This window comes from Microchirus variegatus (genome assembly GCF_963457635.1).
Source record: "Microchirus variegatus genome assembly, chromosome: 11".
NCBI classification, from domain to species: Eukaryota; Metazoa; Chordata; class Actinopteri; order Pleuronectiformes; family Soleidae; genus Microchirus; species Microchirus variegatus.
This window is the reverse complement of record NC_139812.1, coordinates 16,584,165-16,612,043: the sequence shown is the minus strand read 5'-3', so window position 1 is coordinate 16,612,043 and position 27,879 is coordinate 16,584,165. Positions and strand designations below refer to the sequence as shown.

The window sequence follows — 27,879 nt, the reverse complement described above, 5'->3', positions numbered from 1 at the left end:
AACCACCAACATGGACGTCAAATTCAAAATGACAAATCTTCCTGTTGAATTGTGACCATGGTCCCAATGGACTTTTTTATTCGTCTCATGAAAATCATGAGACGAATGAAATTTGGTGCAGCTTAGTTTTTACTTTCTCCATTTTGCAATTGTTTAGCAGTTGATGGATGGATGGATCGATGGATGAATTTGCACCATGCCATTTTCACCAATGTTTAGGGCCTGCAAACTGTGAGCCTTTGGAGAAAAAAAACATAACATTTCAGGAAGAACAATAGGTCCTTGCACTACTGTGTGAGTGTGCCGGCCGTAATAACAATAGGTAACATTAAAAGAGGGCATATTCAATGTTTATGTTTTCCTTGAACTGCAATGGGCGGGGCCCCGGCGTGCCGAGATGCTGCCCCGCCCCGCTGTTGCTGAACACGGAAGTGCTGTGCTGAGCTCCATCTCTGCAGACACAGGAGGGGAGGACCTTCTCGAAAACGAAGATATTATTATTTTTGGACTGACTGGCATTTCTATTGACACTAATGTGAGTAACCATGTCGTCTCTTTGCCCCCACTGCTATTTTACTAACCAGTGTGTAAGTAGTCGCAGTTCTATGGGAGCGAATTTATCCTGACGTTCAGTCTGACGTTAGCTTGCTAGCTAGCTAGCATTAGGCTGCTCCGTTTATTAAGCGCCTCGCACAAACACCAATGCACGATACAGACCCAGGAGCGCCATTAAAGCCATACAGGCTTTCTATTTGTAAGCAGACAAGTAACGGCAAACGTATTACCTGCAGAATGAATGTAAAGTTAAGGCTAAAACCAAAACATCGCGTCCTTGTGCATCAGGAGGAGAAAAAAGCGCGACAAACATGACAGGACCAGCATCTGAAAGCAGTATATTACTTTTTTCCCCACTCCGAGACCGTTAACTTACCCATTGGTGGATGAATAAGTTTAATACTTTATGGCTACGTAAAAGCCGACTCTCAAAATGAGATAAGTTTGGTCCTGTCCAGCTTTCGATTAAAGAAATGTTTCTTATCAGTCCCAACGATTAATATATTGGTAAACGTGCCCTATTGTAGGAGTATACATATTAACATTCATATTAATTTAAAATGCTACACGTTGTGTATTTTTTGTGTCTTTGTAGTCCTATTTTTTTTACGTAGTATGCTGTTTTTGTAAGTGTTATTTTTCTTTCGTGGTCCAAAAACATACTGATTTGGTGATTAGACAAATTGGACACCATAAATTAACTGGTCAAATAGTGGATGGTCACTTGTCTCTATGTGGCCCTGTGATGGACTGGCGACCAGTCCAGGGTGTATCAGCTGGGATTGGCACCAGCACCCCACAACCCTCATGGAGGATAAAGTGGTAGAAGATTGATGGATATATTATAAGTCTGCACTGAGGTAAAATAAAGCCAACCCCACCACCTATGACAAAGGGACTTTATGTCCACCAATGTTAATGTGATATGACCCCTGGCAGTTTAGTGTTGTATTAAATTCTGCTGAATCTAAACTGAGTCAGATCTGCTCAGATCACAGAGTTTGTTTTACTAGTTTGTCACATTACAAATCTTTTGTACCAACCTAAACCCTATTTGGTCAGTACACCTCTTGTTTATATAGTGTTTATAAACCCACTCTTCTAGTTGGGCACTGAGAAGTGGCTAACTATAGTGTGAGTCACCACCTCTGTTAAAACACCTCAATTTATCTTTTGTTATTTTTATGTGTATGTAGGTAGCTGGACTATGACATCATTAGAAGTGTTTTTTGCAAACTAACCCAACCAGCAAACTTAAATCAAAGCTGTTATACATACGTATATTACAGACCCCCTTGTATGCAAGTTTCTTCAACAATTCTTCTTCTGCTCCTGACAAAAATCCCATCGCTCTGTGTTTATGTTTACCACCTGGAGGCAGAAAACATCCCTGAGCAACAGAGGAAGTACAAAATTAAGGAACCTTGGATAGCATTTATCGACAACTAAGAACCACATATTACAAATCTTAATTGATGACATAAATTCTAATTGCCATAGTCTGTTTAGGTGAGTCTTTCAGCTCCTGTTTGTTTCTATGGGATTTTCAATGAGCCTAGAAGCATTCACATAGCAGACATTCAGTTTATGTCAATTGGTACAGAATGATCACGGGCAATATTGATTTACTAGGTGAGACACACCACATCAGTTTGCGTTTCCTTTGGACTTTCTAGCTGAAATGAAAGGGCTGAAAATGATTTTGGGTTGTGCTGTGGATCCGGCTAATCTCACTGTCAGAAGAAAGAAAACTAATGTCTTAAATTACTCTGCTTAAAGTGAAATGGAGCAGCCTGACATTCATACGATGAATTAAATTGTCATGCCTGAATTTATCAGGACTTAATTGGCTCAGGTTTGTTGTAGTACTAAAAATAGGATTCAGTCAACTGTCACTTTTGGACAATTAATTTATTATTAGGAAAAAAATTGGAATTCTTCCCCTAAAAAAAAAAAAATTACAATACCCAGGCCCTCCAGGATTGCAAGGATTATGGTTAACCCTCACTTTTTTAAATTTTAACACTGCGGACTGGCGAGCATCGTTGCCTTATGTCAAAAAACCTGGGTTCACAACCCGGTCTGATTGAGGGTCTTTCTGTATGGCATTTGTATGTTAGCATTCCACATGTATGTGGGTTTTATCCCGGGTACTCCGGTTTCCTCTCACAGTCCAAAAACATGCAGAGATCAATCTGACACATCGCCTTTAGGTGTGATTGGTTCGTGTCTGTGTATCAGTCCAGCGATGGACTGACAAAGGTGTACCCAGCTTTTCGCCCTGTGTCAGATGGGATTGGCTCTGGTGGCTCAGCTGGAAACTGTTTTGTTTGTATCCCTTTGCTTCTTATTTATGATGATTTTAAGCTTGTCTGGCATATGTGTGTTTTTGTAATAGTTTTATTTGGGTAAAGATACTTTTTCTCTCAGGTTGTCCTGAAGAGCAGTGTAGAAGTCTTTGTGAAGAGTCTTTTTCAGATCAAGCTGTCTCCAGCTTCACAGAAATGACATGCGTACTTTCTCTTAAACTCAGACCGGTCTGCTTTCGCAGGCTGCTGAACACTTCAGTAAAATGCTGTCATCTTTTTTTTTTTCTTTCTGCCAAATCGTTTTGACAATCACTGCCTGAATTGTTAATAGGATATTGACAGGTGGCAGCTTTAAGCCTCAGTGGAGTTAAGTCCTCTATCCTGCACTGTGAAAAGAGCACACACAGGAGCTACAGATGTGCACTGACTACCTTGCTTAATTGCTGATTGCCTTTTTGTGACATTGATAAATGAAACAACTGTCTGGTCGAAAATGAAGTTCTGGAGCTTAGCAGCACTGGTGGCAATTAATTTGATCCTTGCTTTCTTTTGTTTATTAATTAAGGCGTGAGAATGTGACAGTGAACTGCTGTTGTTCTAAAGCTTTGCGATAAGTGTGTTTAATTAGTTTTTGGTCCGATTTTCCAAATCTTCAGCATCAATAGTTCCCAAGCAGTATTTATTATTTATTAATTTACACACTTAATTTAATTAAACAGAAGAAATAATCCTTGTGAGGCAGGAATATTTATTCTTTTGATTTGAAATGTTGGTCATTTCTAATGCAGTAGGGTGTCAGTCCTATGTGTCACTCCATCATTTTTCTTTTCCCAATGCAGGATGTTTCGCTTGCGGGCGTTGTCCGCAGTTTCAGTGGGGCTAACACAGTTGTCCCGACGCTACCACAGTGGACCAGTGAGAGGGTCCGGTCAGAGGAGGTTGATGCTTGCAGCTCTGGCTGGAGTAACTGGCGTGTCGGCCAGTGCTGGGCTGCTGTGGAAAAGGTAAGTCGCAGGCATTGCTTCTACATACTATCTAAACCCTGTCTAGACCTGCACTTTGCATGGTAGCTCTGTTTCCATTGGTGTGAGTCTACATCCTTACTTACACATCAAAATAAAGTCAAGACAATTATTAATATGAGGGTAATTTATTTATTTTTGATTGCCCACTGTGCTCTAAAAAGTTTTATTTTAAGTTGTATTTTTCTGTTTTTCCTACCATACCAATCATATTAGCAGTAAATCAGGTGTGTGTCTTTCACTCGGAAGTAAAGCAGTTGACATATTCATGTTTTCTAGGGCAATTCCTGTGTGTAAATAAAAACTGTGTAAAAACTGTAGCGTAAAGCAGCTTTAAGTAGTTAGCAAGACTAGAAAAGTGCTATATAAATACATACCATTTACCCTTTATTGAGAGCATTGCTGTCGTGTGTCTTCCACTTTGTTTTGTAAGCGTGCTTACACTGTTTGTCAGGTCCTGATGAGTTAAACTAGGATTTTGTGCAAAAAGCACAAAATTCAACTGTAGGTTTCCTCTTGAGCACGTCAGATTTGATCGCCTTACCTTACACAATTGTTGGTAAAAAGAAACTCAACTTCTTACCTATATATATTTCTGTTGACACTCAAAGCTGCCACCTCAGAGGTGTCATATGTTTACGGCTGTCATTTACTAAGGAGGCTGGGGTTTAGTTAAAGCAAAACGGTAGAGAGAGTGTTGATGTGAGTGCTCTGTCGGGACATGATGACTGTGCTGCAGTAGGTCGAGTGATGGATGGTGCCTCAGGGCATTTGAAACTGATGGGACGGGACCGTTCCAGGCCTTCACCCCAGGGTTCATTCTCCTTGTGTCTCATTAAACTGAATTATTCAGCTTGCTACAGACAGACCCAGCTATTTATGTGTAAATTTTCAATTTAGTCAGAAAAATGGGCGAGTTGGAGTTTGTCCTATTCACTGCATGCCAAAGAGGTGAGGCAAATTGTACAAACATGCTGCAGGATTCTCATTCCTCCTTTAAAAAAAAAAAAAAATCGTAACCACAGTTCACACTGTAAAAGGTAGATACATAGTCCACCTGGGCTTGTTAGTAACAAGGATAGTCAACATGATACTGTTCCTTGGCTATTAATCTTTGTCTAATCTCTTTCTTTGTCAAAAACAGAGCATATGCAGATGCCGGATCCTCTGTTCGACACTCCGGACAACCAGGAGAAGAGGAAACTGATTTTATGAAGGGTACAGTCTCAGACACTGAGTCAGAGAAATCAGTGGAGGCCAGCAGTGGAGATGAAGAAGGAGAGGGGAAAAAAAAGAAGCCACGCTCCGGATTCCGTGACCGCAAGGTAATCAATAAACAAACAATCAGCTATTCAGACAGTCTTCTTTATCCACATCTAGAATGATGTTTTAACGTCCTTCAATGCTGAATATGCAAATGCAAGTATGTTTTGACAGAATATTTTTCACTGACACACGATCAAATCAGCGAGCATGTCTGCCATCCTAAATAACTGAACCACCCATAAGATTTTATTGAACCACCCATAAGACTTTATTGCTTTTAATTATGCATCAAATGACAACAGACCAACAGAATAAAATGTTTTTTGAATATTCAACTGAGTAAACACGGTTTGAAACTCAGTTTATTGGTGTGGAGAAGCAAGGCGATTGAAAGAATGAACTATAAATGGCACAATCACTCTTGACTGTGCAGCAGTCATAGTTTGCTGTAAGCATATAGATGTCTAGGGAGCTAACTGTTTTCGTGAATCACAGCAACACATGATTCACTTGTGTGTTAGTAAAAATAGATTGTTTGAGCCGGCTCACTTACGATCTGGAAAAGGGGTCGAACAAGGGTTGGATGATTAGATGAATATATCCATTGGTGGTTGTCCTGTTCTGCATGGACCAATTTTTTGTGGGCCAGATTTTTATATTTTCTTTGCAAATATAATGGTCTGTTTCGTAAGAGAAGTTGTCTCTGGAGTGTGATGTTGGTGGTTCGGATACTGGCCACAGCATTATTCCAAAGATGTAAAAAACATACCCGAAGCCTCTCTGCTCACCACTAAATTTAAAAGGAGGTGTAGAGGGAGGCGTTCTGCGATGGACTGGTATCCTATCCAGAGGGGGAGTAAAAAAAAGTTAAAAAACAAAACAAAACCTAGTAGAAATATAGATTTGCTTTTTGCTATGGAAACTAGAGACAAGCACCGGCCAGATGCTCCGTCATGGAGTGCATGACTTAGTCATAGAACTGACCATGTCTCCTTGAGGATTCAACTCTATAAATAACATGTCAAATGCAGATTAAAAGTGTGTGAAAAGGAACTGGCACCAATTTTGCAATATACACTATATTCATTCATTCATTCAGTCAGTCAAAATAATATATATATATATATATATATATATATATATATATATATATATATATATTCACCAAAGCAAAATTGTGCAGCAAGCAAGAGGGAATTTTTTCCCCATCTACAGTATTTGCTTTAAAATTCATTGCATTCACCTTACTTTGAGATTGATTTACCACTCTTGCGGCAGAAAAATCCCGTAAATAACAGGCGTGACACACACGCACACAGTTTAGTTAATGTAATTTTTGTAATGGAAAGAGAGCATAAAAGACTGAAAGGTCAAAAGAATGAACTTGGGTCTCCATCAGTGTGTGGGTGATGCTTTAGTGGCCTATAAATCTAAGGAGATGAGAACTAGAGTGAGATGACAGCTTGTCTGGGGCTTTTTTATCACTCAGTCTTTGCTTTTCCACATGACTCTCCTGTAACTTCTCTTCCACACACTGATAGTTTCTTCTTCTGTAGGATATGTAGAAGTGGTCATTTTCCTCAAGACATTGAAGGCAATTAAAATGATGAAGCAAAACTGGTGCTTTTAATCAGTTACAGACACAAGAAAGTGTAGTTTGATCAAATCCTTCATCCCTCTCTCCTGTTTAAAACAAAGTGGAATACAGCGTCAGAGTTTAGACTGTAAAATGGTGTACTTTTCCATAGGGAATTTGTTTAGTTTCACACAAAATAACCACCTGTGCAAATTGTTGCTGAGCATCAGTTTCCCGGTTACACTGAAACTTATTATTAGAATGCCACCGAAGACAAATAATTGGACCACAAGCCGCATCCACACAGAATAGAATAGAAAGCCTTAAGTGTCATTTGAAAGTGATGGTAAAAAAACTAAAATGATCTCAATGTAGTCACACATTTTGCTCTGTGTCTGAGATGATGTCCATCCATTATACCATATACAGTATATACCATACCTACACATCAGTATCACACAATCATTCACACTTGAATGGAGTGAATATTATACACTCATAAATCGGATGATGTTTTTTTTTTTTTTGCTTGGGCCCTATCCTTACCTGTCAATATTTGTCTCAGGTGATCAGATCACAAGTGCACAATTCTGCAGTTCATCAGTTTGAATTTGGCACGAGTTGATGTCTGCATATGTCTCCAATGATGACATGAGAGCTTTCCCTCTAGCTATGCAAATACACAAGCAAATTATTTCTGTCAGCAGAGACTACATTCTGTTGCTTTTATTTAGTCCGATTAAAGTAGATGTGTCTATTGTTGGTAAAGTTTTAACAGTTGTTTTTTTTTGCAGCATTTACAAAGTCATGCGTTTAAAAACTAAATTATTAATGTGGATGTGGCTTTTTGACCTGGAACAAATCTTTAGTCTACCTTTATTCTACCCTGATACTTATTTCCTTGATAGTAGTTGAGTCGAGTCAGAAGGTTAATATACCTCACCCATGGGACTGATGTCTTCTTTATTCTAGGAACTCCATTACCCCCTGCACTCTAAACCCTCTCTCAGAAGATTTAGTTGCTTGATTTAAATGTAGCTACTTCTTTAATTTTTATTAGTTTAGATATAGTTTGGTTTTAAATCTATCTACTTTCTGGACCCGACTGTATGTTGGAATGACACTTGCTCTTTAACCTGTGAAATGAATTATACTTTATGTTTGCTTGAAACAGGTGATGGAGTATGAGAACAGAATAAGGGCCTACTCCACTCCAGACAAGATTTTCCGTTACTTTGCCACACTGAAGGTCATCGGCGAGCATGGAGATGCTGAGGTTTACATGACGCCCCAGGACTTCATACGCTCCATCACACCCAACGAGAAGCAGCCTGAGAGTGAGTTTATTCTCTGATTTCTAGTGGTCCATAAGATTTCACGCTTTTTAAGATTGCTCTTTTAGAATTAAGTGAATTTTTTAAAGCTGATTTTGGCCCCAAATACATTTGTAGCAACCTGGCACACGACATTTTTGCAGTTCCCCATTATATCATAATAAATCCTAACTTTCTTTCCCTCCATAGCTGCGTTTTTGATTCTCACACAGTGATATTTGAAGTGAGGTTTGCCTTGTGCTTGCTTGTGCAGTCAAATCTTATTTACCTGCAGCTTTGTGCAAGGTGTGCTTGTATGTTAGGCCCCGCAAGTGAGAGTGAACTGGTGCTGATGAACACCACCCCAATACCATAAACAGAAATACTGCATGTGTCAGAGCATGCATGCTTATCGTTCATGTTCATCATCATCATCATCATCGTCACTCTCCAGGGTGAGATGTTTCCAGGCTGAGTCCAATTGGCCTTCAGTGGTGTAGCATTACCCAACATAGCTCACTTTCATGCTGACCACACACATGGCAGTCATGACTCAGAATCTAAACACCCTAATGTTCCCTAGTGATCAAGAGGACGAAGGGAGGTGTAGTGGAAAGGAGAGGGAATGACAAGACTGGCCAGGCATGCTGGGTTGAGGGAATCACGACACAGCAGTTGGTGCATCAATTAACGGGTTCAAACTAGAGCAGACCTCAGGCGCCTCACATGAGGCCAGTAGCAGATGTTTGATCTTCAACCATAGGGGGACTGGGATGGCAGGGAGCTTAACATGTTTAACTTCCATCTCATCCAGTTTTTCAACACGGCACCTCCAGTTAGATTTGTGACATTTTCTTGTATGGCAGTTTATTAACTTTCATCACAGAATAGTGGTTGAATTTTTAATGTGTAAGAGCTATTTAATCCTGAGGATTTATAGTTGAGGAGGCAAGCCTGATGTTAGCACTTAAATGGGCCTGTCATATACACCGTGCTTGAGACAGACCTATTTAAGTCCTCCTCCACTCTTTTACCTGTTAACAATGCTCAAGTCTTGGCATAGCATGTCCCTCATTGCCTTATACTCTTAAACTATGTACCTCACACAAATTCCTTGCTCTTCATCATGACGTGATTCTGTCTTTTGCCCTTTGAAACTGGAATTAAAGTAACGCAAATAAATAATAAGCTGAGTTTTGTTGGATAAGAAAAAGGTACACCCTTTTCCTATCTAGGTCGAAGATGAAATTGCATTTAACTTTACAGACAACTGGTGTGCTCTCTTTTGTCAGTCTCCATCCAAATTGAGCCTCAGTTACTTTTGTTTAAATGATCAGCTGTTTTTCTTTTTTCTTTTTTTTTTTTTTTAAACTGAAGGTTGATGAGTAACCCTTAGAACTAGTAACTCAGCAACTGCATCTTAGTTCAGAAGCTCCTCAAAAGTATTTTTTCCTCAGGTTGCTACTTTTAACTTGTTAAGCGGAAATGTATGACTTAACAAACTGAATATTACGTGTAGACATATGGGTTTAAATACTTATCTTATCTCTGACGCTATATAATTATTTTCTTGTTTTTGATTATGTGTTATTGTTATGTTGATGATGCCAACTTGAAACAAAATGGTGGTATTCACTTCATTAGTGTGAGATTCATGTGAGATTTATGCTCAAAGCATCACCAAAGTGTTAAGTCAGTTTTATCAGCCAGCATGCTGCTAGTCTAAATGTGTGATATGAAGAGGCTGTTTAACTCTCTGATGTTCCCCTCTCACTCCCAGAGGCACTGGTGGTGGATATATTTTATAGATTAATTTAACAGATGGCAACTGCTGTGTCTCACAGTCATTTTGAAATCACCTAAACAAGGTATATTCATTTAGAATCACACTTATGATGATATCATTGTCCTTTTGATTAAAAGATCACAGCTTATGTTTAAAGTCTATTTCATTACGTTTATTAAAAAGTAGGACAAGTTAAATATCAGAATTATATTTAGCTGAAAAGTGAATTTGTGAATTTTGCCTCGAAATACTTTATTTGCTTCATCGCAGTGATTATTCAAACCAAACTATCCAATCAAATTGCTAATTTTCAAGCAACCAATACATACAAACATCACTTCTATTTCTTTGTTTATTCAGCTCTCTGGCTGCTGAACAGAATGTAAGGTGACTGTTGAAGAATTTTTGATAAATGCTTGTTCTCACGATCAATACAGTTGTCTGAATCGGTAAATGTAAATACTACATACTGTACAGTCGATTTTGCTTTGTGTCGCTGACTGGGGTTTATAAATAAACTTCGCAATAACTAATGATCAGAAAAGTCAAAGCTGAATGTTGATGAGTGTTTATATTAAAGACCTGGCAAAGTGGAAATGGGTTATTAATGACAAATATTAATCTCTTAACAAATGTTGATGATAACCAGAGGTGAAATGCTTCATTCTTGGTATTAATCTTGATGTCCCTCATGAGTAATTAATCTGCCTGTCATTTGGTCTGTTATTTGTCTTCTAATCTGTATGTCCCTGTTCATTCTCCCTCTCTTTTTTCAGATCTAGGCCTCGATCAGTTTGTTGTGAAGCGCTATGATGGGAAGGTAAGAAGTGGGCATTGAGGCTGTAAAAAGAACAGAAGGTCAACTTAGCAATCGTGAAGGTCAGCAATAGGGAGTTGAACTTAAAATGTTCAATGGAAACCAAATATATAGATACAAATACAATACATATAAACTAAACTAATAAAGTATAGAAACTTCCGCTTTCTGATTTATTTTGTGATGTCCCAGAATTGGCAATATCAATAAAAATATCAGTTTGTCTTATACAGAAAAGAGAGCATTTACACTTATGCACATTACCCATCATGGTGTGTGGGCATATCTGACGTCCATCAGCACCATAATACAAAAGAGCTACTTTTAGAAACTTAAAGATACATTAATCTTGTCTTCCCAAATGCAGTGTTCTAATTACTTGACAGAGCTCTCTTTTCAGCATTTTTCTCTTGTACCTCTTGTACATAATGTACAAAACTGAACATATAAAGCTAATATTCCCCTTTTTTCTCTGAAATGGGTCATGTTATTGTAAAATATTGAACTTATTTTCATGCAGAAAATGTTCAGCAAATGACTTGTGCACAAAAAATCATGAAGGGGATTCATCTCTTCATTCAAATGTGCATACATTAAGGTGTTAAATGTATAGTTTTACGAAGTGCTTTAAGTAATGTAAAATGAGAGAAAAAAAGCATTATATAGAAAAATTCTACCTCAATTCCCATAACTAACTTTTAATCATTGCTTATCAAAACATTACTGATGGTTTATTTCAGTTTTGTCTGTCTAAAATCAATTTGGTAGCACCTGTATGCATATATTTAGTTTTTAGTTGTGTTATTTATGGGTCTTTCTGAATCACAATTCTTAGAAATGTAAATGTAAAACGCATAATGAAAGACAGATACATCTGTCTGGATGAAATTGTAAAATGTAAAAAATATATTAGGTGAAAACTCGTAGAGATAATATGCACTCTTCTTTTCTTTGCTTATTTGTCTTTGCTTTGCTTCCTCAACTGTCAATTAGTCTGAATGGAAAAAACAATGAGTTGACTCTGGAAGCAAAAAAAAGAAATGAATATAAACCAAAGAATAAAAGAGAGATTTTGGTTTGCTCTGCATTTATCAAGTGTAGATTACAATTTTGTGGCCACCTCAAATGGAAATGTAGCAGTGCACATTTATGGCCCTTGGTCTGGTTATGTAAATGTTGTTCCTATATTCAGGCCTTGTGTTTCTTTCATTTGCCAGGCAAATCCTTGGACACATGGTTTTCTCTGATACTGAATTTAGCTTGTCCCCTGAGATTTTTCTGCTCATGGCCAGAGTGGCCGACTCCTCCCCTCTCTCTCAGGCTCTATCCAAACCCCTCTTGCCCAGAGACATGTGCCTACTTCTCATTGGGTTAATGGGCACCGCTAGCAAGTTGGAGGGCGAATAATCTATTCCAGTTTCTTGCCAAGAAGCCATGAAATGTAGTTCACATGTAACTAAAAACTGCAATGAATCAGAGCTACTATAGTGGCGCAGTATTTGTCGTGTGTAAATCTTGAAGTTGTTGGAGGGTGTGGTGAAGTAGAAGGGGTGTGTTCGGGGTGAGGTGGTAACTATGATTTAGGTGAAGGTTGACTGCAGTAAGGAGCAGAGTATTATGTGAGAGTAACAGGAGAGCTCTCCTTTAAAGACTTCCGTGTCTTAGTTCCTGTGGTGTAATTTTAAATTTGCCTCACAAACTGAGAGATTTGCCTCATGCACATTGTTTGGCTGTAGTTAAGAGGAAGATAAAATTGTACGTTTTGTAATCCTCTCACTGCATCTTTGCCCCTGCTCTCTCCTGCTCAAGCTAATTTGTTCCAGGACCCGTTTATATGTCAGCAAACAGTACATGCCATATCTGGTTGTTTAACAAGTGTTTATATTGACTTGCTCTGTTTGTTTTATGGAAACGACAATTGTTTTAGAAGCCTTAAAATAAGATTGCTCCGTTTGCGCAGCCAGTCTTTTCGCTGCATGTCTCTGCTGTTAATCTGCTGTTTATTCACTCTGTGTGACCCTTACCCGGATCATGTGGGCATGCCTTCAAATACAGTAATCATATTTTGATGTGTCCTGACCTTGCCATTGTTAACTGTAGATTAATTTCTTGTGCAATTATCAGCCATTCTCGCTCATTCACATAACAAGTAATCCCTCCATTTTCTCTCCCCTCCTTTTTTCTTGTGAATAATCATCATCGGCTCCCAAAATCCCAATTTTTTCTTCTCCCCAATCATTCAATCTGTTGATCCCCCGTTCTCTTCCCACAAACTCCCCGATCCTCCTCTTCTCCTTCCCAACTTCTCTTCTGTCTCCCTCCCTCCCTCCTCATTGCTGCCCTTTGCCCCTCCCTCTCTGCAGGACTTCTGGCAGGTATGGGGTGTGTTCTGAGCAGCATGTGTGCACCTGAATGAAAAACTGCACTTTGTAGTCACTACCTACTTCTCTCTCTGTCTCTCTTTTTTTTTTTAATTATAAAAAAGCTTTCATTGTATTACTCAGTTTTTTCGCTCCACTTTAAAAGAATGGTCAACATAGTTAATCACTGTTGTTAGTCCAGGGGAACAGCTCAGTAGATGTTGTTGATTAATTAGCCTCGACCTCTCATAATTTTAAATATGTCTGAATGTCTCTGTCAGTCAAGATGATTTAAAGATAAGCTGAGCACAGCAAAGGGCAGGTCACAACCTGTTCATTTAATAATAACAGGGAGTGTAGGAGACTGATGTTGTCATGTGACCTATTGTGAGTGCACTTGCAAACACAAACTCTGTATTGTTGTGAGACTGTGTGTTGGATACCTCCCTGGTGCCCTTTGTGCAGCTTGTTTGGCAGCTGATTGCCTTCTCTGTTGAATTATTACCAGTGACTTTACAGGGATTATCAAACACTGCATCAACGCTGCATCATTTTGTCAGTGTCCCAAACTAAAAATGTCGAGTTTTGTAAAGCTTTGATGCAAATAGTTGCTAAAATTAGCATTTGTATTGGTCAATAGCGAATCATAGCAATGCTGTTCCCCTGCACTCCCTCTGTCTTGCTTTCTAAATGCACCTTTTCTCCTCATACTCATATCTTCTCAGAGATCACCTTTAGCTCTCCACTTGCTTTGGCACTTTTCCCCAGCATGCACTGCTCTATTGTCTGTGTCTCACAGAGAAAGTAGTTGGTGGTGGCGCCCTCTCTCTACGCATGGTGGCATCACAGGATGGGTTTGGACCCAGCAGACGGCTCTTCTAGCTAACATTGAGGCTGTACTGATGTGCTTGATAGCCTTCACAACTCCATCCCCTGGACGTCAATGCTGCATGATTTATGTAGAGCATGATTTAGAGTCACTGAAGGCAGTACTTGTTCTTTATATCAAAAAAATGTATGACAATTGTTTGATGTGTGCTGTGACCTTCTCTCTACCTGTATATAAAGCCATAGCGTCTGCCTCATAACCAGCTATGACTGGGGGAGGACAGCTGTCACTCATAGGGAGCGCAGAGCGCTGTTTCAGTGGAAACAAGACTCTTGTTATACCAACTGTTGTTGTGTTCACTGTTTCTGATTTCACAGGAATCTCCCAGGAACTGTTGTTTGGACTGTCAGCTCTATTTCTACATCTTTTAACACCATCTCCACTTCTGACATGACTTTTTCACCCACTCTATTATGGTGTTACTAAGAAAAATCTCAATGTCTTTTCCTGTCATAATCTAGAAGAGGTTGGATTGTCTGTACACCTGGTCAGCTATTTTGGTTTTGTGTTTTTTAGTGTATCACAGGGCTGATTATTCTGAATGGCCTCCCACAATAATTACGAGTTATTAAAAGTACACCTACTGTTACCCCTGGGATCAAAGCAGAGGCTAATGCATTAGTGTTCCTTTTAGCTACACAGCTACACACTGTTGTTATGGTTCTATGGCTCATCATACACAGAGAAAAAAAGCTCAATCTTTACTGTTCTGATGGGTGGATTCTTATTTATGTTTTTATTTTTATGTGTGGACGTTAACCGTGGTTTTCAAGGGTGAGTCCTTTGTGGTTTTATCTGAGGCTTGGATGGAGGCCATGCCCTAACTGTATGTAAGAGAGCTTTCAGCCACCATGTAGAAATATGAGACTCAGGCCCAGGTTCACTTTACTCTTGAATGGGGCATTGTGAAGTCCCCTTTCTCTTGGTACCCACGTCTTTTATTGTACCTGCCAAAGTGTCAATAAGCCCAGCGCTACCTCATCACACAAAGCGGCACAAAGGACATAAAGGTACCGAGCCATTTATAATGCATTCGTCTCGTGTTCTCCTCCCTCTCTCTTTGACTTGCTCTGCACTGTCCACTGTCACACTCTACACCTCTGGTGCTTTTTTATTTTAATGAATGATTCCCCCAATGGTGCAATGCTCCAGTAGACCGAACTCTATTGAGACTCACCTGTAGAAGAGATGGAAGGTCGCTTGGTAACAGGCAGCATTTAAGTCACACTCACTGTCGGGTCTCGGAATATAACATTCTCTCTTTGTTGAGGCGCAACAGATCCATAACAATATCATCAGTTTTGTTTTTATTATTTTAAAGCTTTACCACAACTATGGGCTCATATCTAGTCTCTTATCATCCGCTTCCTTTTATTCCTATCTCCTGTTATCGGGGAGTCTGCTGCAGTGTTGGACAGGGGCTAATCAATAACAAAGCACTGCAGCCCGATCAGTAGGGCCAAGTCTAAGGTGTCATCAGCCAAGTGCCTGGCTGCACAAAGTGCTTGTGGAGCATTGTAAATGATAAGATTAATGGCAGCAGAAATGTATGTGTGGCATATTTTCCTCTATTTTTGCATCCTAATGTAAATCTTATCTCGGGTCTTAATTTGCTTTAATAGCGACTGGATTCTTTCTAAACAATGAACCCACGATGCGTGATTTTTGGAATTGTTGATTCTGTTCAACAGCTATGACATAAGAGGCGTGAGCTCTTAATTAAATGGATGTCGGCTCAACAACGCTGTGTGATTTTGTAAAGCTAGAGAGAACGTGACAGTGTTCAGGTTTGTCAGTTTCCCGTGGTGTGATTAGAGCGTGCTTCTGAACAGAGAGGTTTAGCCCTTTTGCATGCATGGCTGGCTGTGATTGACTTATATGAGTCTTATTTGTGGGGCACTTATAGCTTGGGTGAGATATAATTTGGCTATGGCAGCTGTTCAGGCTGCTGTATGTTTGCCTGGTGCACTGGGGAGATCAGCCCTGACCAAACCCTTATCCCCATCTGTGTGGGTTTGTGTATATGACCGCAATACATTTTGACTGCTCTGCCGCCGGCAACGTCCGGCCAGCAGCTCCGTTAGTACTATGTTTCTGCCTCAGCTCACAGACTAGTTGAGTGGCTCAGTCAGTCATCTGGACACAGCCTGTGGACTCAGCCATAACTTAGCCGACACATGTATGATCACATGACATGGCTCGAGGCAGAGATGTTAAGAGAGAAAATGCTCGCATACACATGAGCAGCGAAAGCAGTTATCAGTTGGTAACAAACATTGACAGGAGACATGAGCTTTTAATTAACTAGATGATAATTGGAAACTGATAAAAGAGCAGACTGATGAAACGCACATTTCAAAGTCTGTATTGGAGAATTACATAACCATGCAGCCCACCTTAATATAGAAATTGCGTAATGTGCACATTGTTTATAAGAGAGGAAGGCGCCCTCTTTAGCGCCCTCCATGTGCAGTGCATAGTGTAGTGTAAGCTACTTGTGTCTAGAATTGTTTTGTCAGACCCTGACGAAGAATTGATACACTTTGGTCTTTTTTTGCGTTTATGTTCAATATATAAATTCTTAATGTAACTTTTCCTAAAGATTGAAAAGATTGAAGAGTGCCTTAGTTTTTCTGCATGCACTATTAATATCTCGCAGGACTTCTGGAATTATGTTTTATACAATCCACACAGTTAAATGGTTTGTTGATGGATCATCTATTATTGATTATCTTGAGTTGGAGGCTAAATCTTGCCCTTGTAGAAAGGTGGATGAAGGAGAACATGAGGCGTGATCTTAGCGGTGCCACATGCTCCATGGAAATATCTGCCTCACGGCGTGCACAATGTTACATCAGTGCACGAGTTTGCTGTAGAGATACATTATGATGATAAAGCACACACCATATATGGGAGCGAGAGTAAAAGCTAGACTATATTGTCAGCTCAGCAGGGAAGTCAGTGGATAGAGCGAGGGATCCCAGAAGAGATAACTGTGCTCTCCTCTAACTAGGACACTGGCTTTTGTCTGAGTAGACAGAAAGTTCTGGGTTTATTAGCAAGTATGTACATGTACAGTCTGAAGCCTCTACTTTTATCAGCTGAATTTATTATTTGGTTCCAGTCTTTATTCACGGAATATGTATTTGTTCTTTTTAAATGTCATTTTGGCTCTTCTGCGGGGGTGTTTTTGTCCTTGACTCGGGACTGAGCTGAAAAAATAATGAGTTATTATGCCTAATGTGCTCAGTGCCTCAGTTCAGTTAATCATTATAATCGGCATCAGTGTGTTTATGTCTTTAATGTGCAGGGTTGTGTAGCTTTCTGTGTAGCGGTCAACACACACTTGCCTGCTTAAGTACACACTTGTGAGGTTGGGTGAGTGACATTAGACCGCCTCACCTCGGGCCTAGGGGGTCTTTTCTCTGAGTGTTATTGTTCCAAACTCAGGAGTCCAACGCCAACCTCTTTTATTTTCTCATTTTGCTTCTGTGGGCACAATGTAGTTGTACATTTCTCCTCTTTTCCTCTACTTGTGCAGTGGATGTCTTCAACTTTCATTGAACCAAAAACTAAAATAAATTGTGTCTTTCCCTCTCTCTTTTTATCATTATTAAAAAATAACCATTTAATTTTTCTCACCTTCTCTCACTCTATTTTCAGCTCATATTTTTCTCAAAAAACTAAATGTATTTATTTGCACCATGGATACAGTACCTAAGATGGACATGGATTGGGGATAGTGATACCACTATATTAGAAGAAGAAGAAGAAGAAGAATAAGTAGACACTGAATGGATTTAAATTGCTGTTATAACAGCTTTAGTGGCACAGTATAATTTTGGCCTAATCACAGTCTTTGCTTTATTCTCTCTACTTTCAACAGGCGTGGTTGTTCATGAGTGTAAATTGTAATCCTAGACGGTAGAGATGGGAAAAATATAATTGCATTCCTAATTTGAGTGGACTCCCCAGTTATCTTGTTTGGGAACAAGATGTTTTCTGTGTGTATTTGTGCTGTGTGCAACAATATGAATGCATGTGTGTCTTTGTCGTTCAAGGCTCTGCTAAAGACAGCAGACGCCGCGCTGTTCTCTAACAGTTTTTCTCCTCCTTCCTCCTCCTCTGAAATGGACTCCTTGCAGACGGAGGTAACTCCACGTGGGCTCAGCGAGGCCCAGCCTCTCCATCCTTAGGCATGCTCTGTCCATCTGTCCCCTCTCTCTAATGAAGTGTTGTATCAGTCGGGACACTGTCTGTTTAGTCTCTTTTCACTGAGTGTGTTGTGTGCATGTGATTAAGTGGCACTCTTCATGCAATGCTGTGGATATACACATGCTAACTGGAAAAAAAATGTCTTAATGTGTGTTTGTGTGTGAAAGAGAGTTAAAATCACTTTGTTAATAATGATTAATACATTTGGGTTGTGTTGCAGGCGTTGTTAATCAATAGTGTGTGTCCGTGCTACAGGCTCTTGTGATGTTTTCCCTCTCTTTTATGTCAGTCTCACACCGTGAGTACAGCCTCTGGTGAATAACGCGTCTTGTACTTGAACTGACCACAAACTCTCACTACCACACTCACCTGCCTGAATGGCTTCATGTGTATGCAGCACTTGCATGAACGTTATCGTGACAGTATATACATGTCGTCATACATGCGTTTTTCCTTTCTGTGTGTGTGTGTGTGTGTTTGTGTGCACTCGAGTGTGTGAGCACAAACTTGCGCACACACACGTGTACACACACACACACACACAGCCTAACCTAGGGCAGATGCAAAGGTCGTGAGGCTTGTGCACCTGTGAAATGTGAAATGTTTTTAATCGCTTTCTGTCTTTTTTCTTTTTGTCACCCCCCCTTTTTTTTTTTGGTCCTGGCCTGGGTGAGCAGAAAATCGCCCAGGAAAGGGAGAAGTTTGCAGATGAGGACAGCATATTTTACTCACTGGGAGAATGTGGCCTTATCTCCTTCTCTGACTATATCTTTCTCACCACTGTGCTGTCAAGTAAGTACACTGCCGTCCTACTGTTAATGGTACTTTTGACCCATCCATTCAATCCCATATCCTTAAAATATTCCACATTGATCAGAAATCAGTCATAATGTGTGTCGTCTTTGCCTTTTGTTTTATTACTCCGTTAGTTCACAATGTTCCAATATGGTATGATAAATCACGTTATGAAGCTGACATTCAGCCATGATCTTCAGTTATGCTGATGGCAATTTAAATTAAGCTCTGGCTGCTTTCTCACCAATGGCAAGTAAACTTCTCGCTTGCAGCTTAGCTTGTTTTTCTTATTATAATCCAGTCATATGGAGAAGGTCTCTTGGGGAGTTTTCAAGGACAAGTCATTTTTAAACAGTCAGGGCAGGGTGCCTGATGTTTGGTTTCAACCCATTTAACACGGCCATAAAAATAGGACACATGAGATCATATTTTATTTAACAGAAGCACACATTGCTTTAAGTCTATATAGTGCTACTGTACGCATTCTTTCCATCTCTAGAAATTATTACTCTTAAGTATCTCCTTTTAGCAATATGCAGCTTTCTGTAGGTCACTGTACAGGAAAATGTGATTCAGTTTATACTGGAGATGGAAATATGTTAAGTTCCATATGCTTTGTTTGTCCAGAGTGAAGTAATAGCCTGCATAGCTTACATGCAAAATGTGCATTGCTTAAACAGTGTGCTAACAGAGGGACAGTGTATCTATTAAAATGATGCAGACCATGTAGTAAAGAAAATAATATGTTCACACATATCACCAAACATTTAAGGAAGTGAAAGACAGATGGTGGGTTTTAAATATGTGATTTATGTTAGATTTGCATCATTTTTTTTTACTGTCATCATTAGACAGGGAAGTGCTGACACTTGGCTGTAGTTGTGTGTCGATGGTTTTTGAGGCAGATGAGGAGAAAATGTAAAAGTGGTGCAGCAGACACACATTCAAATGTCACTGATGCAAATTTTAGCATTTGCTCATACAGAGAGGGCAGGTTCTCTACTAGCAGCTCCCATGTTGGCTGAAGATGCAGCTGTTAGCTGATTGTTGTAGTATTCATAGTGCAGCTGGCTCAAAAAATAGAGCACCCTAAGTACCTCATATTGCACCACTGGGGGGTGAGATGAAGGCTGAAGATGCTGCATAGTTGATATATAATTACTGAGTCAGTACTCAACTCTTTAGCTGTTGTTTTGATTGATCGACATTGATGTGATGTGTTGTTTTCAAATAGTGTTGTGCTGATGCGAGGATGTGTCCATTTGTGTGTGTGTGTTTGCATACTGTGGTGTGCAGCTCCCCAGAGGAACTTTGAAATTGCTTTCAAGATGTTTGATCTCAATGGTGACGGGGAGGTGGACCTGGAGGAGTTTGAACAGGTGAGCGGCTTGTGTTGCAGGCAGCTGTCACACACAAACAAGCACAAAATCATATTGAATATCGTATCATATTGACGAAAACGGAAGGTTAATACAGCAAGTGCCTGCATCTGGGCTGCGCTATAATATTAGTGTAGTTCCTAATTGCATTACAGTTACTACTAATGCAAAGTGACAAGCAATAAATGCAGGTTCCTGCATTGGTATGCACCACTCACATTTTGTGCTCTGTTCAATCCTATCACTTGATCTGTTTGGGTTTTTGATGTAGAATACTAGGTACATGATAGACATATTGAAATTAACACCTCATTATCATTATCATTTAAATCCTTAATTCTAACAAAGTAAATTGTATTGCGATAATCTCACACAAACCATTTTTACAGTCACTTCTACATCTTTACATCTGCACCCTCACCCTGTTTGACATCCTTCCATATTTAGGTCCAGAGCATCATACGCTCTCAGACCAGCATGGGCATGCGACATCGCGACCGCTCCACCACAGGAAACACCCTGAAGACAGCCGGCTGCAGCTCTGCTCTCACCACTTACTTCTTTGGAGCAGACCTGAAGGGGAAACTCACCATCGGTAGCTTCCTGGAGTTTCAGAGGAAATTGCAGCATGATGTGCTTAAGCTAGAGGTAAATGAAGAAATGGAGGAAGTGAATTTTATACTAAAATGATTTTGTACTGCACTATTGTGTACAATGATAATGAATTAATTTGAATATTATGGCTTTGATCTGATCTTAAGTCTGTTCAGGGACGAAACAGCTTTGTGACTCAGTGGAACTAAATCTGACTGGCATCCTGCTAGAGTAAATATACAAACAAACAAAACACACCCAAAGGAGAAGTGAGAAATGAGTTGATAAACTACACATAGGGAAATGAGGGCTGGCGATGGCAAAAATGCCCGTCTGTCAAAGTTGTGACAGTGAAATATAAAAGCCATTTTCTGCCACTTCCTCAGCCACCCCTCCTCTGTCTCCGCAGAAATGGCAACTGATCAGTGCTGTTGAGCATATGGTTATTCTTTTAATTAGCGTGGGTAGTGTCTGACTGATACTCTGAACATCACTGGGCAGCATCATCCGAAGTTCTAAGAATAGGACTTGAAAGAAAGTACAGTCTGTCGAGTGTTAATGATAACACAAGGTTCAGAATGTGCAGTCAGAATGCCACAAATAAGGGTGACACTTTTTTTTAAAGAAAAAAGGTCATTTTCCCCTTTGTTCTTTTCTTCAGTTGCTGAGGGTGCAGCTCATACGATGCCATATTTTGCCAGCTGTACTGCACTTATTTTTTTCTCCCTCTTTCTTTTTTTTTGTTAGTCTTTTAATATCCCTAATTGGTAAATTTCCAGGTAGATCTCGAATCGTCACTGAATTCAAAGCAAAACATATAGATATTCAAACACAGCAATCACCTTCCCCACAGCTGCACTGAATATCATGCATACAAACTAAAATGTCATAATAGCCAGGAACCTCAGCATACAAAAGGTAAATTCTCCGCATGTGCATGAATAGACGGTTCACCCCTCAAATCTTCACTCCGGGCTTATTCTCTTTTAGTCATGAGCTGACGCTCACAGGTTTCCACAAATTATCATTTTAATAGCTTGGCACATTTAGAGAGAAAAGGACTCAAAAAGCACTAGATATAAATCGACTGGATTGACCTGACGCAGCCAAGACCCACCGCTGCAACATGGTCAAATGCACATGTAGATTTTAAATCACTAACACTGGCTCAATATATGATTCAACTTTAGAAACCTAACACCAGTATTAAGACAATCTCGGCACACAATCTTCATTGCTCTGACCTCCCTCTCCTCAAGTTTGATAGGAATGATCCGATGGAAGGCAGAATCACTGAGAGACAGTTTGGAGGTATGTTGCTGGCCTACAGTGGAGTCCAGTCTCGTAAACTCAAGCAGATGCAGAAGGGTTTGAAGAAGATGTTCAAGGATGCACAGGTAGATAAATGTCATGCTTGCACAGAACTCTGGTGGTTGTGTGTGTGTGTGTGTGTGTGTGTGTGTGTGTGTCTTAACTAACTGTTGTGCATGTGCGGATGCCTGGCAGACACTGTGTGGCTGAGGGAAATGGAGATGGTGCTTTGAGTTTGTGAATGTGTGAATGATATGGATTAGAGGTAATACATTAGTGGGAGAGGACACCACATTCAGAACCTGATAGCATCCACATGACTGACACTTGCTGGCTTCCACTATCTCTGTGGTGACCAAGTGCAGAGCAGCCAGTGTTTCCCTTTGCCTCACACTCACTTTTTGTTTTATGCCATGTCCTTATTTCAGCTTACTTTCATAGTACACAGCAAACTGTTTAACGACAATCTTTTTTTTTTCTTTTTTTTTTACCTTTCCCTCACCCAGCTATTTTTCTGCAGACAGTCACTTAAGGCAGTGCAGTGGCTCTACTGGGACACACCAAACAGGATAAAAATTTAAAAATATTCTAAAAGCAAAAGGGCTTGAAGCAAACATCACTGTGTGTCTACCTTTCCTGTTTCACGTGCTTAACATGAACTTTGAGGTCATCCTGGTTCTGCTGCACTGTAATGAGCCCCATAATTCAAATGACTAAAGTAACATTCATGCAATGCATGAATGTTACTATCTGGGGATACAATATTATTGTATCCCCAGAGGTGCTTGAGTCACATCCTAGTTTGTTGGTTTACTTTAAAGCACCACAGAAGTCGGACTAAGATATCATTAAAGCAGTTCTCTGACATGAAGCAGCGATGCTGACATTTCTCCATGACAAAATACAAAAGGATGAATGTCAATGGAGAGTTGTGCCTCTCCATTGAATTAAACTGCAGTAAATATCTCTGTCTGTCTCTCTCTCTCTCGCCATCCTTCTCTCCTTCTTCTTTCCATCATAATGTCTCTCAGCCTCGGCCTAACCTGTAGTGTAAACGAGAAAAATGTTATTTACTGCCTAAAACCAGCTGTTTACCGTTTGTTGTAAATGAGCTCATTAGCGTGGTGGCAGCTGTGTGACTGACTGTGTGTCTGTTTGTATATATGTGTATATGTGTGCATTTGTGTCTAAGACCGTCTGTTTCCTTATTCATCCCCGCTCACTGTTCATTCATGTGTACGTCCCACTGCTGAAGCTGCTCCAGGAATGGCTTTGTGCATTCAAATCATCGATCATCACAGTATTTGGATCATTTTGCCCAGAATTGCTTACATAAATCTACAGGCATAATCTTTTCCCTGATTTGCCGCAAGTATTCTCACAAAATATATATTCCCCTCTCATGCAGGGCATCACATTTGAGGAGGTGGAGAATTTCTTTACTTTCCTGAAGAACGTGAACGATGTGGACACAGCGTTGAGTTTCTACCACATGGCTGGAGCCTCCATAGATAAAGGTACACCTGCGGTTTCCCCTTTCTGCTGACATTCTCATTTTCCCTCCTAATTACTCGCCTTTAGATGTAACTGTTGTCACTTCCATCCTCTTCCTCTCAGAGCTGTTAACACTCCAGCCAGCCATATCCTCCTCCCACATCTCTTTTTGCCTGGCTGTGCTCCAAGTTGTAACTCAGCCGTTTGTCATCTGTTTCTCCATCCGTCCATGCGTCTACGACTTCTTCTGTCAGGCCTGCTGCGGAGTGAATGCTTAAGAGCACCCTTCGCCTTAAAACCCCTTATACCCAAGTTAATACTGTCATAAAATTCATTTTTCAATTAAATTGATTCATCGTGTGTCACAGATGCAATTCTGCTGAAGTACTTAATGAAAAAAAGAAGCATTTTTTTGGCCAGTTGAACACCTTTAATGTGAGATAGCGGTGTTTCTCAGTCACTAACGATGAAACCTGTAATTACTCGGTGTAAATCTATTGTATTGCTCTTGTGGAAAATCTAAATGTAGTTTCAATATATAAAAATCTCAGACAGTGTCAGGCCTTATTCTCTCTTCGCATGCAGGACTTGTTGAGAGCAAGTGGCAACCAACCCTTTTTCTATCTGGATTCTGGATTTCTTCCAGTGGGAAAAACTTTCTCATCGTATTAGGAAGTGTTGACCCAAGGGTTTGCTCCAAAAATGTGTGGTGTCATAATGCTCAACCTCCTCAGGGTCTGTTATGGCACTGCTCGTTGTTCCTTGAAAGAGGAAGTGCAAAGCAGATTTGAGTCTGGCTGTGAACCACAACACTCAACCATAGCAAGGCTTCTTGTGATTTATGGACTATGGATAAGGCTCGTGACCAGGAGAGACTGCAGGAGTCAGGACTATGGAGTTCTGGGACTGAGAGTTGTGTCCGTATTCTGTGCTCTGTGTGATTCTCATGAACAGGATTTCAAGGCACAATCTTAGGGAGGAGTGTATTGTTTGGGGGCCTCAGAATCTCCACTCTGCTGTCTGCAGATGATGTACCGTACTTCTGTTGGCTGCATTATATCACAACCTTGAGCCAGTTGAAAAGGTTTGGGCATCGGATTCATTTGAAGCCATAGCGTCGAGCTGGCACGCTCAAATGGTAGAACTCTTGCCTGTGAATGCCCTTAGAATCCCCCCTGAAAGACCTAGAAATGTAACTTGGGATATCTGTACCACCCTCTGCTGCAGTAACCCAGCCCTGAATAAGTCACAGAAAATGTACAAGTGAATGGTTGTTCAACCAAGTGTACCAAGTGACAAACCAGTCTGAATATCTATTATTTTTTATTTCTTTAAGGCTGTTACTTTTACCCATATTTGTGTTTAGCCATGTCTTCCAACTTACATGTGTTTTATTGCCGTGTGAACTTTTATGTATTTTATTTATTATTCTGTACAGCACTGCTTTAAAGTGCTTTACAAATAAAGTAGGACCCGTGACCCTCCTGTGGACGATAAAGCGGTAGAAAATGGATGGATTGGGTCTTCTTCCATGCATGAAAAAAAGGTTTCTTTTGCATCCTAAAAATGTCAGTTTTATTGTGAGAGCAGAGAACGCAGTGAGGGCAAGTCGTTTTTTTTAAGTATAACCATTGTTTGATTTGTCAATTACCTTCATCTATTGTAGTGATTCAACCCATCAGTTTGCCTCCATATGTCTTCTGTCAGTACAACTGATTCACTGATGAAACAGCTGCTGCTTTAAGGCAGCGCAGGATCTACCCTGGGTGTTTGTTTCTAGAGTATTGTTTTGGCTGCATGGCTACACACTAACAAGTACACGTTGTACTTGTTTGTGAGTGTTGTGGAGGTACGGTAGATTGCAAACACTGCTGTTTGTTCAAAGGCTGCCAGGCATTTGTCTATAAATTATCTCAACCTCTTTGTTGTTTGTGCTCTGAGATCTTCTCTTATTTTTAACCTTAAAGACTTAAGGTGGTCTTGTATCTCTCCCTCTTTTCGTTGTCATCTGTGCTTCAAGATTTCCTTTCAAATGTAGAAAATAAGCCCACTAATGCTGGAGTGTTTTGGCTCCTCTAATCTTAATTATCCATTAACTGAATCTCTTTTTTTCCCCAATCTCCCAGTTACCATGAAGCAGGTGGCCCGCACTGTTGCTAAGGTAGAGCTGTCGGATCATGTGTGCGACGTGGTGTTCGCTCTCTTTGACTGTGACGGTAAGTAACTGACAGGTTCATTATATCTCTCCCACTGCAAATAAATGCGGCTGGCAAGTACTCACACTGACAGATGGAAAATATCAGTAAATTGAAGTCATCTCCTTCCTCACACTCGCTCATCCTGTATTATTTCATCTTCTAACTGTGTGTCCTCAGGGAATGGAGAGCTTAGTAATAAGGAGTTCATAGCCATTATGAAGCAACGGCTGATGCGTGGACTGGAGAAACCCAAGGACATGGGCTTCACTCGGTTGGTGCGAGCCATGGTGAAGTGTGCCCAGGACACTGCCTGGGACTTCGCCATGCCCAAAACATAGGAGGCAATGTGTGAGCAAAAGAGTTGGACAGCATGTGGGGGGGGGAAACAACAACACGCCGAGCATTAAAGGCATCCTGCTTCCACAGGTCTTGAGAATTTAAATACACAATTAATGCCATGAACTCATTAGGACAGCGGCTCAGAGGGGCATCATCAATCATTAACGCATGTCAAAGTAGTTCAAGCTTTCAATACAGTGACTAAAGCATGCTGACACAGCGCTTTGTGTCCGAAAGGGCCTCTCTAATATGCCTGCCTAAGGCATTGTGGGTATTTGTATATATTTAAGTATACCATCAAACGTCGTAAAAAAAAAAAAAATACGTATATATTTTTGCCATATTCTTTAGAGGAATGCAGAGCCGGTGGATGAACTGTTTTACACTTAAAGCAGCACTTCGATATCTGCATTGAACACGTTTTACTGCAAAAGGGAAGACGAGAGGTGGAATCAATCTAATGTGACCTTCAGCTGATCAAATGCTGCTGAATGGCTGTTCTGCACTGACATCAGACTTAAATGTGTCTTTGGATGGACAGACCAAAAAGTCTATAATCTTGTCAGCACCTCTTCAATCAGTCTGTTAGCTCCAGTGGGCGCTTTACACTTTGCTCCGAAATGATCAAGACGCTCGACTTGCTTTAAAATCTACTGTTCACACTGTGTATTCTTCAGATTAACACTTTATATATATATATATGCTGGTGTGTGATGAAAGAAATGCTTTATTAAAGATGTTTTAAAAATATAAAACTGATTTCTGAACGACTGTGCTGCTGGCCATGTTCTCATTTTCACTCTTTGACTATGTGAAAGGGACACCCGGAAGATTTGTGTGATTTTAGGCCAAATATTGCTGATTTTATACAGTGGTTTGATTGTGTGTCGGAGAGTATGAGAGACGTCAGCAGTTTAGTCTAATTGAAATGGACAGGATGGCCAGTCCTCAGCCTCTGCTGTCCATTAAAAGATTGTCCTGCAGCACACTCTCTGCTGCGTTTGGCTCAAACGAGCTGGCTCGCTCTTTTGCTTGCTCGCAGATGGGAAGTGTTACTTGGGACCAACTGCGACACAGAAGAGCACGCGTTCTTCCAAATGTGTTGAAAAGAAACATTTAGCAACGATGAATCACCAAAATTAGTAGATGTTGCTTAAGGAGAATTAGGAACTTCAACTTATTTTCATTGACCATTGTAAACTACAGCATGATGCTGAGCAGTATGACCTCCACATGTAGCAAGTGTGCTCTGGAAAATTGCCCTGTAACGGTTTGACACTAACAGCTGTACGGCATGCTCTGCCTCTCAGCCGTTTGGCCATGTAAACCCAAAGCACGCGCTGTCAAATTTCTATGCTTGTCGAGCAGCGAGGCTACGCTCTGTGGTTCTTTGTTGTCAGACGAGACGGGAGGGAGGGAAGACTATATTTAGTGAGACTGCAGACCTCCCCCGACCAAGTCGACACCTTATGTGTAAGCACAGGAATTGACACAACATTAGTTTTAGTGTGTACAGGCCTGAAGTGTTTGTACAGTGCGTGTGCTGTTCTTCAGGCTGCGTGCTTAGTAAAATCTGTATGCGTCATTGAACTGTATGTCATGTATCATGAGCATACACAAGAATAACAAACCTATTAAATTAAATTAAATACAGTTCACGC

At 40.3% G+C, this 27,879-nt stretch overlaps 1 protein-coding gene across 2 annotated transcripts; it reads left to right on the top strand.

The window, feature by feature from the left end:
- Positions 1–441: 441 nt before the first annotated feature.
- Positions 442–26,898, top strand: micu1 (mitochondrial calcium uptake 1). Of its 2 annotated transcripts, XM_083897176.1 has the most exons (12): positions 442–535; positions 3,704–3,868; positions 5,031–5,211; positions 7,903–8,065; positions 10,604–10,647; positions 18,786–18,900; positions 20,200–20,282; positions 20,730–20,930; positions 22,136–22,273; positions 23,596–23,704; positions 25,808–25,897; positions 26,057–26,898. In XM_083897176.1, coding segments are annotated over exons 1-12 (1,452 nt in total). In that variant the 5' UTR covers positions 442–533; the 3' UTR covers positions 26,218–26,898. The 2 variants fall into 2 exon arrangements, with proteins under 2 accessions (XP_083753302.1, XP_083753301.1); XM_083897175.1 differs by lacking the exons at positions 442–535; positions 3,704–3,868; positions 5,031–5,211; positions 7,903–8,065; positions 10,604–10,647 and adding an exon at positions 14,575–18,044.
- The last annotated feature ends 981 nt before the right edge of the window (positions 26,899–27,879 follow it).

Excerpts from the sequence above, each read along its gene's own strand:
- micu1 (XM_083897176.1), top strand. Across the intron at positions 8,066-10,603 it reads CAACGAGAAGCAGCCTGAGA|ATCTAGGCCTCGATCAGTTT; the intron begins GTGAGTTTATTC and ends CTCTTTTTTCAG. Across the intron at positions 25,898-26,056 it reads CGCTCTCTTTGACTGTGACG|GGAATGGAGAGCTTAGTAAT; the intron begins GTAAGTAACTGA and ends GTGTGTCCTCAG.